Source organism: Microdochium trichocladiopsis (assembly GCF_020744255.1).
Source record: "Microdochium trichocladiopsis strain MPI-CAGE-CH-0230 chromosome Unknown B0I36scaffold_2, whole genome shotgun sequence".
Classification (NCBI taxonomy): domain Eukaryota; kingdom Fungi; phylum Ascomycota; class Sordariomycetes; order Xylariales; family Microdochiaceae; genus Microdochium; species Microdochium trichocladiopsis.
In genome coordinates this window covers 2,003,187-2,020,746 of record NW_025763545.1, presented here as the reverse complement: position 1 = coordinate 2,020,746, position 17,560 = coordinate 2,003,187, and the positions used below count along the sequence as shown (strand labels likewise).

The window sequence follows — 17,560 nt, the reverse complement described above, 5'->3', positions numbered from 1 at the left end:
TGGCAGCTCCAGAGCTGGGGGCGGAACCATCCGCGCCTGCCAGGGGCCAGCTCTGAGTGGGGCACTGTGACGCTCTCGGGTCGGTCCCTGCAGGTGAGCCCAGACGCAACGCTCGACTTGGCCAACTTTGACCTCCGTAGGTATTTTTAAATAGTTGCATGTATGATATCAAAATGACGATGGCTGATGAGATTTCCGTGCTCTGGCTGTAGGTATAAATGGCTCACGGATTGGTGTTCTCCCGGTCATGAGTTGCCAGTAGAAAGGTTTCCAGAGCCCTGCCAGTGCGTCTCACCTGCTCAGTGGGCCGACACATCTCCAAACTTCCACATCTCTGCAAGTGTGCCCCTCACCACCAGCTACCGGGCGCAGCAGCCGAATATCGCCAGATTCGTGCAACGACAAGATGGCCGAGGACACGCCAATGGCAATGGAGCCGGCTACCAGTGCCGCGCCGGGAACAGAGCAAGGAGGCGAGGCTGTGCCCTCGATAGCCCAGATTCAGAATCTGCTGCGGTCAAAGGACGACACGTCAAGGTTCGTCGGCCTTGCGCTCCTCAAGTCAGTGCTGGACCACTCACCCGACCTGCAAAAAGATGACGGCATCGTCCAAGGGCTGTGGGATTGCATCTCGCCCAAATTCCTTGGCCGCCTCTTGAAGTCGGGCTCCCAGCCAGGCCAAGATGGGTCTCAGTCGAGGGACATGCTTGACTTGGCCGTGGCCGTCTTGCATACTTTCACTGTTCTCCTGCCCGAGACTGCGAGGAAAGAAGAGAGGTTGCTCAAAAAGATACCTGCCTTGACTGCAGCAGTATTATACAGGTGAGTACCGTGGCCACGTCAAAAAAAACTCACTAAAAAGCTATTGGCTGACTTTTGTCTCTGCTCTCAAGCTCCAAGGAGACGACGGGGGTTATCCTGGAGACCTTGCTGAGCCTTGTGTCGAGCCCAGAGGGCGCCGCGATCTTCGCCCAGCTAGGCTTGGACGAGATTTCTCCCTTACTGGAGATCGCTCCTGAGTATCAACATGTATTGCCTATTCTGCAGTGGTCGTGGCAGCTAGGCCCTTCCTTAGTGCAGGACTTGCACGACCGAGCACGGATTCGACTTAATATCGAGCAGGGCATTCAGGCTCTTGTCTCTGCTTTCCGCGGGACTGACGGCACCAGCCTCCTCGAATTCCTTACATTCCTTTCGAGCCTGGACTTGGATGTAAGTCCTGAGCCTACGCCCTTGGTCGCTCGCTGCAAGCGCGCATGCTAACGATTCCTTCGGCATCAAGCTCATACCTCGAAACCCTCCGTGGCTCGAGTCGGTTGTCAAGCTGATTCGCAAGTTGAGTACGAACCGTCCGTCTGCCCAAAGCCGTTCAGCATACACGAATTGTGCTGGCACACTATTACTCCTGTACCCGGAGACGATGCCGAATCTCTTGTTCAGAGGTGAGCCGTCCGACACGGGCAAGCCCTTCTCGTTCTTGTTCATCAGCCTCGTATTGGTCGACATCCGAGCAACTTTGCCTTCATTGTTGGATAAATTGAACGACCCAGAGTACGCTCAAGTCTCAAGAAGGTTGACATCGGCCCTGGACATCCTTACTGCTTTCATCGGCCATCTGATCGCTTGGATGGAGAAGTTGGATAGCCCAGAAGACGGTACAGCAGCTTCAACAAGCGACGCACTTAACCTCGAGCCAGACTTGATGCTCAAGCTCAGCAAGTCCATTGCCGAGACGATCTCGGTCACCATGGAGTTCCTGAGAGATCGCTGGGATGCGTCTGTTGCGGGAGCACACGGTCTGCATCGTGAAGCCCGTGCCGGACAAGCGCACACCTCCTCGGGCTCACACATGACCCTGGCATGGGACTCGAAGGGCGACAACGCCACTACAGATCCGTTGACGCTGTCGGCCATCCGAGCTATTGCCATGTGGCTCCGCGACGACGATGGAGACGCACTGCGCGAGCAGGGCGCAGGACTGATGGACATGTTGTTGGAATTGTATCAAAGCAGCACCTCTGGCCCCACGCAGTCCAACCCCCAAGGCCTGGACTATCGCCTGCCGATCCTGACAGCACTGGAAGGCATCCTGCGGACAGCGAATGGGATTGAGGCGTTCGCGTCGGAAAACGGATGGTCAACGCTGACGAAAGATCTGCTGGGCGTGCTCTCCAGCGCATCGGACGCGAGCACCATGCTGCCTGGCGACTGCATCCGCGGCACCCGGATCGTGTTTGTACTAGACTTGGTGATGGACACGGAAAGGAGCACCCCAGAACAGTGGATGGACGTGGTCACCGGCGTCGCAGCATTCGATGCACCAGATGACCCTGCCAAGCTCCGGGAGCAGGAGCTGGTCGATTTCCTCGTCGATGTGGTTTGGATGGCTGCCAAGCTGCTGCAGGGCGCAAGTGAGGGCATGCGGCGGAGATACGTGCACTCTGGCAGGGCTGTGCGTGGCATTGCCGAGCGACTCAAGAGCGCCATAGCTCCAGCCAGCCATTCTGCATCCGAACTGGCTGAGGCGATCAAATTGCTTGATAGCATGTAGACCAGTTTTGAAGGTCCATAGTCGAAGACAAGGCTGGTCGCCACAATATTATTGTGTCCACATTGTGTACAGGCTCGGAGACATTGTGCCGTCTAGTCATTGAGAAGCGAGGCTACAAAGCTACCACATTGGCTTCTGGGGGCGCAATGATGATATTGATTCGAGTGCATTGTATTTCTTGCAAGGATCTTCGGAATTTCCATGTGCCTTATGCTCTTCTTCCAACCCAAGCCTGTTTTAGCGCAGTGAACTTGCTTGCAATAACGGTAATCGTCTCGCAAACAGCGGGACACTTTCATCGAGGTTGACGAAGACCCCGATTTCCCAATACGTGGCGGCCAGATTTCAATGTGTGGTGGGCCATCCACCAGCGGCGGACTTATCGCAGGATCTGCGTCGTCGCGCGGTTGAGGCAACTCGTGCGCGGGTGTTCTGGTCTCCTTCACCACAGCACCACGTGGATGAAAATCACCGTGGACCTTTACCGAGGTTCACGACAGAGCAGGACGCACCACCACTGCGGAGAATGTCTACGGTAAAGCAGACGGGAAAGACAAGGCAAGAAAGCAGCTTCATGAACCACCACAAGCAGGGAAGCGAGACAAGCGCCAGCCCCTTGCAAAATATCCAAAGCCCGCGATCGCCCGCTATACCGAGATGGTCGGTCTGGGCCTGGTCATTGACCGAAATCATCGAGACGGACGGGGCATGTATATAAGAGATGCGGCAGCCACTTTTTGGCCGCCTAATGCACAGTGAAGCATTCAGAAGCTCCCTCCAGAGAGGGTTGGCGCAAGCTAGAGCATGCCATGTCGATAGTCATCAGTATTACAATTACAGTTTCACATATCGAGGGAAATGAACGAACAAGTTCCTGACCCGCGATGCTAGGTGCCTAACCAGTGCCCACCAGAGGCAGACACACACAGGTTTCGTACTGTCAAAGACAAACGAATTCCATTACTCATTCCTATCAGCATATGGATCCAGTCATTTGTCTAGCGGGAATTGGTCCAGCCTCGGCAACACCCGAAGTCCCGGCATACTGGAAAACATGGCAGCCCACATGCAACGCACCATCGACTCAAGATCTACGCAGCAGAGCCTCAGCCGGCCCCGGGGTTGAAGGTACTGTAATTAGTTGTCTTGCCCCACAAGCCCCTGGCGAATATATCCACTGACACCAGAACAACAAGAAAAAAGTTAAACAAGGTGAGCTAAACAGGAAAAGGGCCGGTTCAGGGACGGAGCTACTGGGCATGTATGGGTAAATGCTAGCACCAGCGGAAACCTTAGGTTTGAAAAGCGGGTAGGCTAGGCTAATCGTCGAAAGGGGGCCCGCACTCCGTCCCTGGGGTGTTAGCCTTCTGTAGCCGGTGGTTGCCGCGCACCCTCTCGGGAAGACACGTGCAAAAAACGCGTCTGGCCATGTCTTGGGAAGCCAGATTGGCATCCCATCTCCATTGCGAGCGGTTCTTGATCTGTGCAGTGCAGGAGCGTTCCTCGATCTTCCTGAAGGGGAGACCAAAGGAAAGCGACAACAGGGATGTTTGCAACAAGACAGCAGCTGTCCCGTAAATGGCACGAGTGGCAGGGGAGACCCCCCTCCCCGGTCACGCCTCTTTTTGGAGTGGGATCAGAATTACCTATCTCGAGGCCTGAAGAAGTGCCTGGTCAACATGCATGCGGCTGTCGTCAGCCAGTGACAAGCAAGAGCAGCAGGCCGGCCAGCCACATGCAAGTTGTCTCTCTCGAGGTGTCTACACCAGCCCGGCCGGCGTTGCCGTCGGGGTACATACAACCGTCGACGACGAGGCGTCGTCAAGTGATGCGAAGCCTTGCCTGACAAGGCAGGCGGGCGTAAGCTGCCAAGGGTCGGTCCAGAGGCCCAGCAAGCCACACCCTGCACGAACAAGCAGCAACAACACACCTGTGACCACCACCAACGAGCAGCACCGTGGCGGCGGTTATGGTCCTGTAAGCCTGGGGCTACAGCACCCAATCCGCACCTACAAGGGGAGTAAAGCCTGTACGTTTGGCTGCAGTCGTCCTCAGCGACTCGTTTGACTCGTGCAAAGTGGCGCCAGAGCATTGTGTTTCGGCAACTCTCCGAAATTGAATCCTGGGCCAGTGCATAGTGCATTAGCATTGAGTGCCGCAAAACTTATATATAGCATACGCTACCAGGTAACAATGGAGACTGAGTAATTGCATCAGCCTGGTCACTGAGGGCATGAGCAACAACACCCGAACAAAACCAGAGCGCCCGGCAGGAACTGCTATCACAAGCCAGCTTTTCCATCGAACGGCCCAGACCAACGACCCAAGAAATGCCCAAGAAATGCCCAAGAAATACCCAAGAAATACCCAAGAAATAAGCACCCCAGAGCCCGTTGCCTATCACGCCACACCGTATCGGTCTTTTTCCTTTGCTGTCCTCTCGTTGCCATCATTCTGCCCCCATACCATGGCCTCTATGCCCCATGCCGCACACCACACATACTGCCATGAATCCCCACCCTTATCCTTCGTGTTGGTACAGCAAAACCAAGAGAGACAAAAAAACATGCGATGCTTGACTTACAATGTCCGTGCTCAATCCCTTTCCCCCACTGACGAAATCGCAAAAGCTCGAACCCCCATAACACCCACACCCCTCCCCTTTTACCGCCGGCCCAGAAAATCGGCGGGACTCCGTATCTAAACATTATTGCTCCCCCGCAAACCCCGATTCGAGTAGGTAGTCCTTTTTTCCCTCTTACGCATTCGAATAAAGTCAGGAATCAGTGAGACATACCCTGCCCCTGCTGCCCCGCCCTGGCCCCGCCCCACCCCGCTGCCCCAAGCAAAGATTCGAGACTCGGAAAGATGGGCATGGCTTGCAGCACCGCGGCGGCGCGCCCACTTCTTAGTACCAGGACTAGTCTAACTGCGTAAAGCACGTAGAGAGGATCTCACCAAGGGGAAACAAAATAGCGCCACACGCACCTGTTGCAGGCCTCGGGGGAGGGGGGGGGCAACATGTATGTAAGTAAATCCTTTATAATAGCGCGAACCCAATCTTCTTGCCAACGACTCCCGTGGTGGTGGTGGTGGTGTGATCCGACTGTCGTCGGGGCCGGAAAGCAAAATCCCTGTCCGACAAGAACCACAACAGCAATGACACAAAGGCAAGGACCCGATTGCACGGGCATTAAGTTGACGAGGATGATGCAACCAACCGAAAATAAAAAAAAACTTAAATCGCATGGCATACAAGGCGTGTGTGTGAGTGTGTGGCCCGACATACCAGAGTACATGAATATCAGCAAGCCACGTTGCGTGTGCCCAGCCCAGATCGGCAGAGGTAAAAAAGTCGACCTAGTGCGAGCATATGTCCCTCCCTCTAGAGCGCCAAGTCTGAAGAAATCCAAGCCCGCCCGGCATGACAAGAAAGACAGTTAGAAAACCCTGCACTTCTTTGAATGGGCCAAGCTTCGAGGCAGTGCATGTCCCAGAGCACGTATCACTGGTAAGCACGACTCAAGCCTGGATCAAGCAAATTATCCTTGGGTGGGCACGCACCCTGACCCCGATAAGCCAAGACCGGGCCAAGAACCCCGTTACGTCAAGTTGTTGTCAACATCCAGGCCATCTTGAGTCGCGCGCCAAACAAGTGCACCCCATTGTGTATTTTTTGAGCGGTAGCAGTCACGACTGCACAGGCAGCAACCGGGGATGAATCATCCAACATGGCTAGAAACGATCTGTATTGATGCGCTTGTAACTTCTCAAAGTAGATATTCTACGGGTATATCGGGTAACATAGCAGCCGAAGCTGGCTCTCTCCATCGTCATCGTTTAAACATGAAGCAGACTCAGTGACAGCTTTGTGCAGCCCAGTAATGCCGAGCTGCGCGATTCCTGGAAATAATCCCTCCTTACAGCAGCCACGAGATCCATTTCTTGTAGAAGGAACCTCCGGCGCTCTTCTCAGCCTTTGCCTCCTTCTGGGCAAGGAACTCGGCCTCCTCACGGTCGATGATGTCCTTGCCAGAATAGAAGTCCATCTCATGGGGCTTGACACCCTTGCTCTTGGTCCAGAGCTTGTGGCCAAAAATGAGGATGAGGTAGACAGGAATGCCGATATACGCAGTGACGAAAGTGATTTGGTTCGTCTTGAGGCTGAAGTCAAAGAAGACGTCGTAGTTCTTGGTCAGGGCGACAATGACGCACATGAACAGAGCGCCGTAGGAGCCCCAGATGCCCAGAGGGGCCGTGTAGGGCATGTCCGAGTCGGCCAGACCCTGAGCACGGCGACCACGTACGAACCAGATGTGGGTGACCAGGATGGAGATCCAGGACAGAATACCGAAGATGGTGGTGAGGTTGACAAAGTAGCCAAAGACCACCTTTGAGTCGTCTGCCACGTTGAGGTAGGCGAGCAGAGCAAAGAGAGTGGATGCGCCGAGCGCGTAGATGGGGAGACCCTTCTTGTCAGTCTTGCGGAAGATGGCTGGGGCGGATCCGTCAGAGGCAAGACCATAGAGGGTACGGCTAGCAATGTACAGATCAGAGTTGGCGGCCGAGAAAACGAAAACCAGAATGCAGGCGTTCAGGATGTGGTCGAGGTAGGCAATGTTGGCAAGCTGCGAGGCGACGACAAAGGGCGAGGCGCTGGCACCGGTGGTGGCCTTGAGGGCGAAGGCGAGCTTGGGCGAGTTGTAAGGGACGCACATGCCGAGCAGGAAGATGCTGATGACGTAGAAGAAGACGATACGGTAGAAGGTGAGCTTGATGGCGCGGGGAACAGTCTTGCGAGGGTTCTGAGCCTCTCCGACAGTGACACCGACGAGCTCAGTACCGAGGTAGGCGAAGGTCGCGGTGACCATGGTCGACCAGAGACCGGCGAATCTGCCAGAAGCACCGCTGCCGACTCCGGGGGGGTACGCGACGAATGCACTGCAAGGGGAAGACCACAGGTGGTTAGCTAACGCACACACGCGCAAATTTAGAACAAGGAGAGGCCTCGTGACTCACCCAGGGTCGTTCCAGTAGGTGAAACCTCTCGGAACACCATCAGCAGCACCGGTAGCAATGCAGAGGCAGAGCAGGATGACGCCGACAATGACAATGACCTTGAAACTGGAGAGCCAGAACTCGAATTCTCCAAAAAAGCGAATGCCGAAGTAGTTGATGGTGACGATCAAGATCAGGAAGATCGTGATAAAGACACCAGGATTGACCACATTTCTCGGCACCCAGAATTGGATGACTAGAGCAGCGGCGGTGAGCTGGTTGGGCGTGACAATAATGTATTTACACCAGTAACTAGGCCATCCAGAGTCAGTATATATGGAACGCGTCGCCGCATGGGATTTTGCTCAAAACTGTGGTACTCACGTCCAGCCAAGGGCGAAACCGAGAGAAGGGTCGCAGAACCGGGAAGCGTAACCAGTGAAACCAGCAGACATGGGGAGCCAAGCAGCCATCTCTCCGAGAGCAGCCATGACGAGGAAGACCATGAAACCAACGATGGAGTAAGAGATGAGAATGGAACCGGGACCGGCCTGGGCGAGGGCCTTGCCGGTACCGATGATGAGACCGGTTCCGATAGCACCACCAATGGCAATCATGGTGATGTGGCGGGCCTTGAGACCACGGTGGAGCGCAGTCTCGGCCGAGGTCTCGATGCCGCGGACGTACGTGGTCTCAGCATCGTAGTCGCCATGCTTCTCGTTGAAGCCATGACCCGCGTCGGGGGACGAGGACCCGGTGCGGTGGATCATGCCGCTGTTGTCCATGATGGAGGGATGGGCGCAAGACAGGCGCTGGTGCTCAAGATGCCTAGGTTGGATGAGGTACCGGGAGGCGAGCAGGGTACGGCTCAAGCTCAGTTCACTCTACACGGGAAGGGCAGAGGAGCGAGAACGACAAGAGGCTGGGAGAGCCGGGCATCAGGTCGGGGGAGGAGGAGAGTGCGACCACGATGGGCTTTAATAGCAGGAGAAGGGCGGGCGTGGCCAAGACACACCTCGGCCAAATTGCTCTCGAAGGGGCATGGCCAGGACGATGATCCCTCGCTGGGCGGCAGCAACAGCCGCATGAGGGAACTCGCGGGGCCCTGGTCGCATAGTCTGGGGGTGCTGGGCCAGGCTTGGCCGGGGGGGTGGCTGGTGGGCGCTCGCGTGCCTCGCATCGCAGGCGAGGGTGATTGATGATGGGCGGGAGGTGGAGTGTGTGCCAAGAGGCGGGCGCACATACCTCGGAGGACGAGTGGCCACGGCTGTGGGCAACTCAAGATTGGTCAAGACAGGCTTGACGGGGACAAGAGCTGCCAAGCACTGGCACACCTGCCGCGCCCGGCCACTCCCAGGCCGCGCCAAGCCTCCTAGGTCGCGCCTGCCTCCATCTGGCCCATCCTTATCAGGACCCCCTGCACTGCGCCGGCGCCGCGCGGTGGAGTGCCTCAGCAAGCCCAGTGAGTGAGTGAACCAGGCTCCGGCTCCTTCCAACTCTCCTCCCGCCGTCTGACAACCCACCACTCACTCGAGGCGGCAGCGCTGCCGCGCCGTGCAACCTCGCCACTGGCCCTGCACAACATTCAGCTCCTCACGTCGATCCGTCTTGCCCAGCCAGCACTCGAATCGCGCGTCCCGTCACCTTGGCCGACCCGTGCGGCACCCCAGGGCGGTTCTTGAAGACGAGAGCATCTCGGCAGCTCTGGCCCGCAGAGGTGAGCGCGTCACGTCGAATCGGTGCCGCCTTGTCGCGAAACAATCCATTGAGAGATTGCACGCCTAGCTCATGGAGGCGCCGCCATGTGGCGGCCCCCGCACAAAGCACAAGGTTTTTGTCTCGCTTCTAGAAGGCTTCGGTCACGGACTGAGGATGGCTTGCAGGGCAGACAGCCGCTCCGCGCAAGGCAGCGTGCGCCATCCACATCGCTGCCGCATGGGTCAAGCCATTAACGTCTGCTGGCCTTATCTGTGCCTCAACGGGGTCTCCGCCTGCCAAGGCGTTCTCTCCGTCAGTCTTTCCAAGGTTGTCCAAAGTGCACGATCATCCACAAGACCATTTTCGTCACCGGGCACACAGCAGCACCAGGGCCCATGGTGCCGAGTATCTTGTCACTACTTAGCGTACTTATCATTGCCTAGCAGCCCGCCCCTGAACTGGTTGGCCATCCCTGCATCACCATACGGGGCCGTGTGGTCTGTCTGCACGCAGTACGACTCGGCAAGATGAGGAACATCGCGCTGCCTACTTGTTCCGCTATACGCCCTTGCGGGGTCTCTTCCATATCCTGTCATCTCTGCGCGCGCTCAGGTGTTGTTGAGCTTGATGCATCGTGATGTCCACACTGGCATGGCATTGCCAGCGCTATTAGCTTACTCTTACCTAACAGCTCGCTGCTGATCAGATCCAATTCCTGGGGAGGCTCCAAGCTCCACTTTCTCCCCAGCCAGGTTCTCCAGCAACGTTGGATGGACCCTGACCTGCTGGCGACAGGGCCTGGCACGGGCAGGCTGTTGGCGGTTCGAGCGTTATTTGTACGCTCAACAGCACGGAGCGATGCAGGCAGGCTCGGCCGAATCTGACTCCATGGCAGTCCTCAACCCAGCAGCGTATAGCGGCTCACAATAGATTGCTCGGATGCATGCTCCTGCACTCTCGGGCCGCTAGCAGTCACCACAGCCACCCCTGCCGAACCAAACAAGCTCTTCCGGCCGGTAGACTCAGAGTTCGAGACAGAGTCTCAAGCCGATCTGACTGTTGTGGCGCAGCTGCACGCGCTTCTCACTTGGATGTACATAAAGGCAAACATCTCCACGTAATACGCCATGACAGGATCGCAAATGCTCAGCCACGGCTGATTTTGATTGCAAGTTCTCGTCCTTTGCACCACTGACAACACGCCCGGGGGCCTGGCGTTGACAATTTGTGCCGCCAGTCTGATACCATTCGGTGATCGCATCGAGTCTAGCGTCCCTGCCCTGCCCCCCTGTCTTCCCTTATCGTGCCTGCGCCACGCAAATCGTGAATCCACTCCATCGCAGGGCGAGGCGTTCTAGTTATTACATTCTTACATAATTACGACTCTGGACATACAGTTGAACCGGGGGTTTTTAGCCGCATCTAGATGACTGATTGGCCATAGTTACGGATGAATCCGGGGAAGAGTACCACAAACCGAAACTATCGTTACGGCAAGAAGGCAGATTCTCCATATTTGCTCCAGATGTCTATTTAGCGTACTGTAGTTTTCTCCTCCAAAGACGCACGGCACAGGCCACTCCCCACGGGGGAGAACGGCCAGCGCGGCAAGACTGGATACCTTTCGCGCGGTGCACGAGCACTTCCGGGCATCGCTGATTAGTGAAAGACCGGCACGGCTCCTGGCTTGGACTCGGGCAGAGATCCAGCCTCGAACTAAGTGACACATATCTGCATTAGCCTCGCCCAAAGCTCCCGGGAAGTTTTCGACGTGCGACGTGGCACTGGCTGCCACATTGCGTGACAGTCACGAGAGGGAAAAAAACTGAAATATACTTTGATAAGACATACCTCGAGGAACTCGGTGGCGGAGATAATCAGGAGGAGCGCCTCGGCGAGCTCGTCGATACGCTGAGCGAGCTTGCGCTCCGCCTGGCCCGTGCCTCCGGAACCGATGCCCACAGACCGCTTCAGCACGTGCATCACGAGCATGCGGTGCTCCGTCAGGAACCGCCGTCCCTGCAGCAGATTATGCGAGGCTCTGCTGATGATCGCCGCGCCAAGCACCCGCGTAACCTTGACGAGCAAGGCGTAATGCCGCTCCAGCGCCAGCGGGTCCGTAGAGCTCACCTGCAGCTCCGGATCGACTCCGAACAAGCCCGACTGCTCGATCGCGCGAAACAGCCCAGCGTGCAGGACATACTTGGCGCCATCCCGCGTCTGGCACAGCTGTGACAGCAGCGCAAGCTTGGCGTTGTGGTAGTGCTCCTGCTCAGAGTTGCCTAGTTAATAGCAAAGAGTTAATGTTAGCAATTTGATTGGGCATTTGCAGGCCTGGAATGTTTTTGAGGGCTTGATCCTCGATGCGCACCTGATTGACTGATTTCCACCCACTCCTGCATCACTTCCCGCAGCGAGTCAACGAGCACTCCAATGAAATTAAGCTTGTTAAGCGCCTCAACCACGTAAGCATCGCCTTCCTGCTGTCCAAGGTTCACCAGTGTGCCGAGGAGAATTAGAGCAGATGCTTGGCAGGCAGGAATGCCACTCGAGGCATCATCGCAGATGACGGTCACGAGTTTGTCGCCAAAGAGACGAATCATCTTGGCTGTCTTGCGGCGGGCCGTGGCGGCGCTCTCGCCGTGGTCGATGAGCATTGTCAGGTACCGGTAACAGATGCTGTAGTATATGGAGCGCAAGGCAGGATCCCCACTCCACCGGGTGATGGCACCGAGGCAGACTTGCAGCAGCTGCAAGAGCTTGTCGCTAACCAGACTCTCGATTGCGCGACTATCCTGGTCCGCCGAAGCCATAGCAGCGAAGTCGAGCTTGAACACCAGTACTTTGGCAAGCTCGGCGAGCTCGAACGCAGCCACGGGCATCTCTGTAGAGTACAGTTCGAGATTTGGCAGGATGGCCTGCAGCGTTTGCAGAATGAATGATGTCTTGTTGGCACCCTTGTAGTCGTTCGAGTCCGTCATGACCAGGAGAAGTCTCGTCCATGCACGCAGCACCTCGAGGCTGTAAGCAGCCATATGGGTTCGTGTGTTCGTCTGCGTCGCGAATTCAACAACGAAGTCTTCCTCGACTTCCATCGGCGCAAGGTCGGCCTGCGATATCATCTGTCCCGAGGAACTCAACTCGTTCCTCCGCAGCAGGAGCAGTTCTCGGACTTTGTTGATGTTGAAAATCATCCCGGACTCGTCGTTTGCTTCGAGGCATATGCTCAGATTGATACCCTCGTGGAAGACCAGCTTGGGCGCAGCAACTTCAAAGTTTGCTTCCTGTGTCTGGGAATCTTGGAATTCAAACACTGATGCTACTGGGATGAGCTCGTTCGACCCATCAATTTTGACCTGGCCGCCAAGAGCGTCGAAGTATTGTCGCTTGAGGGCGGGGGACTGGCCCGTCGAGACGCTGCATAGCTCTCGCGTCATGTAGTCCATGGCCATCGCTCGCATTGCGAGGTAGTCTACGTAGCCTTGTGCAGCAGGGGTGAGAAGGAAGTCAACACCACTGGCCTGAGGCCCGTCCCACGATGTGCTTTGCTGCACGATGATTCCATCGAGCATTAGGTGCAGCAGAAAATCATTCTCTCGGAGCTCGCTGAGCACAAGGCCCGCAGACAGATGCGAAGTCCATAAGATCTTGAAGAGCCGCATGACTTTGTACTTGAGATTGATGATCCACTGCTGCGATACCCCATTCTCGTCCCGAGACGGCAATTCGAGCAGGAGTGGCAGGAGCGAATGGAAGAAACTCGTCCGTTCGTCAAACGGGCTGCCGGGCTCTATGCTGAGTGAGCTGGCATCACAATGGAAACCGAGCAGAAGATGAGCAATGGTGGGCCGGTCAGGGTTAGCTTGCAGGCAAGTATACAAGAAGTCGAGAATATAGACTTTGATCATGTACTCAGGCGCATCTGCGCGCCTGATCGAGTCCAGTGGCGTGCTCAGCTCGTTTTGGAACGAGCCGGCAATCGTGTCTGCCGCTCCGTACTCCTCCAGAGCCACGATAGCTCTATTGCGGCGGAGCTGGCCATACGCGTCCATCTCCCACGCCGAGACAATACGCGCGGACGTCGAGATTCGCTCGAGGAGCTTGAGACTGGCAAGGGTCAGCTCTGGATGGCCAATTCCACAATAGCCGCCAAGATCAGACACCAGAGTCAGGCTTGTAAGCAGCCCGTCCTCAATCGACGCGAAGGCACCGTTTGATGTCGGCATGTAGGGAGAATGGCTCTGGCGCTTGCTCTGCGGCTTGGTGATGGGTCGTACCAAATCGAGGTACGTCGCTTGCAAGTCTAGTACTTTCGACACCAGCTGAACAGCACGGAGCACGCCGAGAATGAGTGGCGAGTTCGGTTCCGCGCGGCCAATGTCTGCTGCAGGCTGGTTGATCACTTCGAGGAGGCTTCTGATAAATCTGCTATCGTACATCCATTCCATGACGCGAGAGAATGGATGCAGGCTGACGAAAGTGGCGAGGTTCTTCGTCGACACAGATGAATCGATGGCGATGTTTGCCTGACTGCCGAAGACGACCAGATCTTCGTTGAAGGATGAAACACATGTGAGCGCAAAGTCGAGGCAGACGAAGCGCAGAATCCTCTTCTGAATCGTATCTGTAGCCTCTGAGACCTTCACGGCGAAGAGATGGCCGAGAACAAAGTCGATGTAAGGCTCGATGCCAGAGTGAATCCGTGTCGAAGAACCCAGGTCTTCTGGGAACGGGAGTACATCGTTGAGTGGAGCATATCCCTCAGGGAGCGTTGTCAAGGTTGTGAGGAGCTGGACAAAGGAGCTGGCCTCGTCAGCGTACGAGCTGATCTCTTGAAACAGCGCCTCCATGTAATAGGATGGAGGCAGGGCCCCTGCAGTACCGGGTTGCCTTGCGGACGATGTGGGAATGAAGGCGCCAGTGAGGCAGGCTTCCAGGGAGGTCCACATCGCATAGCTGTCCGCCAACGTCTTGCGGTTGATGAAAGAGCCCAAAGCCCTGAATGCGCACGCCCTAGTTGAGTGTTGGCACATGCTGCAAACGAGCTGCAACAGCAAATCCGTCAGTTTTGGGTGGCCATGGAGGAATAGCCTGGCATCTTCACTGTTGCTCGCAAGCTTCGCCATCAGTCGTAAGTAGCACTCGATCATGGTCGCCGTCTCGGGTTCTACCTCGAGCTGGTCCGCAGCAATCTTGTTTGTGCGTGCTGTCGTGGCTTGGCTAGCCAAAGGCTGCTCCCGGGTCTTGTTGACGAAGTACTCCAGCTCTTTCAGGATCTGCGCCCATGTGAGAGAAAGCGGCTGTCTCATTTTGCCAGATGCATTGTGGCCATCATCCAATAAGAAATTATGCGCAGCCGTTGCTGACTCGGGGTCTTCCGAGAGGCACTGCAGCATTTCACAGAAGGCAGTCATGAGAGGAGTGGAGGCGCGCCGCGACGCCCAGTGGAGGAAGCCCGCCAGATTGCTGTCTGGATCAGACCAGAACGCTTCGGCAGCCTCCGGCCGAGCTTCATAGGCATAGGCAATGATTAACAAGAAGCGCTCAAGATCCAATGGCTGCTCCTGGACCGGTCGCATCTGCCGCTGTTCGTCCTCCTCAGACCGCAGTCGTCTTAAAACATCCGGCATATTGGAAATGAAGGCATCCACGAAGGCGTCAAGTTTGACTTTGAGCTGGTTTTGGAGGAAGTCGGAGAAAGGAACAGTGTCTGGCGGCAAGGCAGGCGTTCGACTTCTCAGCCAGGTACACAAGCGCGCACGCGCGGGATCCTGCCATTCGGAGGTTGTGGCGTCTGCAACAAGTGCAAGCAGAAAGTCGAATGCCCCGTCTCTGAGGGCTTCTGTAAATATTTTTGATCGTTCGCGATCCTCTGTCGCAATGTCAGCAATAGACTTTGCGGAGCAGGGACTTTAGTGATTTCTTACCAGCATCAACATTGACGCCTGCCAGTACAGAGCCAGGAGCATCTTCGAGATACCATCCGCTGTATTCTGCCACCCACCACGCTCTAATCGCGGCGCCGAGGTAGGTGAGCCGGGCGGCGTCATCGGGCGGACCGCAAACGACGTCGTTGAGCTTTCTTGCCTGCTCGACGTACCCACTGCCTTCAGTCGAACCGAATACCGTGATGAAGGTGCCAAGGATGGGCATTTGGTGCACTATCATAAGGGTTAGTGGGGTCTCTCTCGGCAATGATTTAGTCGTTGATGGATGTGCTTACCCAGTGAGAAGTCATATTTGTCCACCCGTCTCAAGGCGATGACAAAGTCGGAAAAGTCCTCTTCGCTAGCTTTCCTTCTTTCAATTGCATAGCAGAGGATGCTAGACAGAAGCTCATGTTGCTGTACAAGACTGACACGCTGAAACTCGTGCGTCTCAAGACTTTGGGAATCAGAGTTGAAGCCAATGACGGAAGCGCCTGCCGCCCTTTCAACCAGCTTAGACAACCAAGTCTTGATGTCGCGCATGGCAGTGATGCATGCAGGCACGAAGCGTGTGGCCTTGCCAGTTGTCCCGGCGCCCTGTGTGCTCCCTCGGAGGATGTTGGCGTCGACATATTCTCTGAGCTGGCTGGTAATCTCGTCGTCGTCGTCGCCATGATCGTCGCCTTTGGTAAGGTCAAGGAGAAGACGCATGCAGCTGAGAAGATAAAGCCGTTGTTGATGAAAACGAATAATGGCGCTCTCCTGTCTTGACCTCCCAAGCTCCTTTTCGTACTCTTCCGACTCGAGGACCAGTGCGGCTGCCTGTTTTTCGTCCAAATCGAGCTCATCGGCGACTTGGAGGGCGATCTCCTGGAAGTCCTTGTTCAATGTCCATTCTGTCTCGGATAGAACGAGTTTGCCTGGTTGGAGCCTGTTAGCGTGATTTGCCTAGTCTGCCAGCGCGGCCTTGACGCGTGTGGCATACCTGACAGGACCGCATCTCGACTGCCTTGGGAGCGTGACGGTTTGTCGAGCAATGTCCGAAAACGACCAGCGAGCTCGTCGAGCAATGGCGCCTGTACGATCTGACCCAGAGGATACCGCCGCCGCTCCTCGCCTTCTTCCCTATTTGTCTCGGTAGCCAACACAAGATCTCTATGAAGAGCCTGTAAGGCCTCCCACAGTCCTCCCTCGGCCATCGTGAAGAAGTGCAAGCTCCGCTATCCTATAGCATGGTCGTGCTGCAAGCAAAGGGCGGCGCCTCCGACGCGCTCGTAGCTGTGACCCTTCTGACCGATAGAGAAGGATGTGCTCGGTCTCGGAGGGAAATCCCTGTCGAAAAGGTCAAAGTCGTGCTCGGCGTCGCGGTCGGGACGGGTCGGTGTGCGTGATGGGTGCAATAGTGTTTGTCGCAAAAGCTACTGCGCGGACGGGCAAGAAGCTCCAGTTCCTGGTCGCGATGGAAAGTCAATAAAAATCCACATGCAGCAGGCGGTGTAGCCAAATGCCGGGGAGCTGTGCGCTGTGGGTGTGGTCTGCTTCATCCCGTGGGTCCAGCAAGGCTGTCGGGCCTTGGACTTGCAACAAGAGCGCTGGTGCTTTTGCAAAGCGAATTCCCCCAAATTCGCCAGCCTGCAGTGTTTCACAAGCCATGGTCCTCGTCGTCATCCTTCCAAAGCCTTTGAATGCGCCTTACAAGCCGAGTGCGTGCGGCAGAATGCTGAATCTGCCTACTTTCTAGCACTTTGCTCCGTCGTTAGACAATTGCCGTCGTCCAGCCTACCACAAAGCCCAGCAGGACCCTTGTCAATCCCGTTCGTTGGTGCCGCGCTCACCATGGACTGTTAGCTAGTCTCCAGTTCCGTGCACCTGGCCTGCATCAAGCTGTGTCGCGTGCATTCCCTCCTTTTCGCGTCTGCATCGGCTCAAAGCCTCTGGCCGGCTTTCTCGTGAGCTCCTTTTAATCTCTCTGTGCGACTGTGATCGTAAACGTTTGAGGCGGAGACAAACGACTGTGCACTGCGGAAGCGAAGACCACCACAGCTCAGGATTGGTCAGCGGCGCCTTTCCGGGACCAGATACACGGATTGTGCTCGTTTGCAACACTCGAGCCCGGAACACTTAGTCTGTACGAACCGTGATGGGTCTTCGCTGATTGGAACTGGCTTGATTTAAGAATTGTCGGCTTCATGGCCAGCCCTGCTTGGCAAGATGTCGGGCGAGGCTCATCCAATCTCGATTGGCAGTGCAATCGGTAAGAACCAGGCATAACCCGACTGCCAGCATCACAGAGGCCCAGGCTGACTGACACTCTCCTCGCAGCTGCCATCCGTAGCTCGAGTAGCACATCACGGGCGACAGGATTGAAAAGTCAGTTCAGAGATCC

At 56.1% G+C, this 17,560-nt stretch overlaps 3 protein-coding genes across 3 annotated transcripts; 1 reads left to right on the top strand and 2 right to left on the bottom strand.

Annotated features, from left to right (window-relative positions):
* Positions 1–430: 430 nt before the first annotated feature.
* B0I36DRAFT_237386 (Neurochondrin-domain-containing protein) lies at positions 431–2,551 on the top strand (the record flags this gene model as incomplete). The annotated part of the gene is made up of 3 exons (XM_046149532.1): positions 431–822; positions 894–1,212; positions 1,283–2,551. 3 exons carry the CDS (start codon positions 431–433, stop codon positions 2,549–2,551), a joined length of 1,980 nt encoding a protein of 659 aa, XP_046016813.1.
* A 3,920-nt stretch (positions 2,552–6,471) lies between these two features.
* On the bottom strand, positions 6,472–8,319 carry B0I36DRAFT_236895 (amino acid permease; the record flags this gene model as incomplete). Its single annotated transcript, XM_046149497.1, has 3 exons — positions 6,472–7,492; positions 7,571–7,861; positions 7,934–8,319. The coding sequence occupies 3 exons, from the start codon at positions 8,317–8,319 to the stop codon at positions 6,472–6,474; spliced, it is 1,698 nt and encodes a 565-aa protein (XP_046016812.1).
* A 2,388-nt stretch (positions 8,320–10,707) lies between these two features.
* On the bottom strand, positions 10,708–16,583 carry B0I36DRAFT_69788 (nucleoporin Nup186/Nup192/Nup205). The gene is made up of 6 exons (XM_046163229.1): positions 16,160–16,583; positions 15,471–16,094; positions 15,175–15,408; positions 11,619–15,119; positions 11,099–11,529; positions 10,708–10,963 (listed from the first exon to the last, which is right to left on the bottom strand). Exons 1-6 carry the CDS (start codon positions 16,371–16,373, stop codon positions 10,907–10,909), a joined length of 5,061 nt encoding a protein of 1,686 aa, XP_046016811.1. The 5' UTR covers positions 16,374–16,583; the 3' UTR covers positions 10,708–10,906.
* Positions 16,584–17,560: the final 977 nt, after the last annotated feature.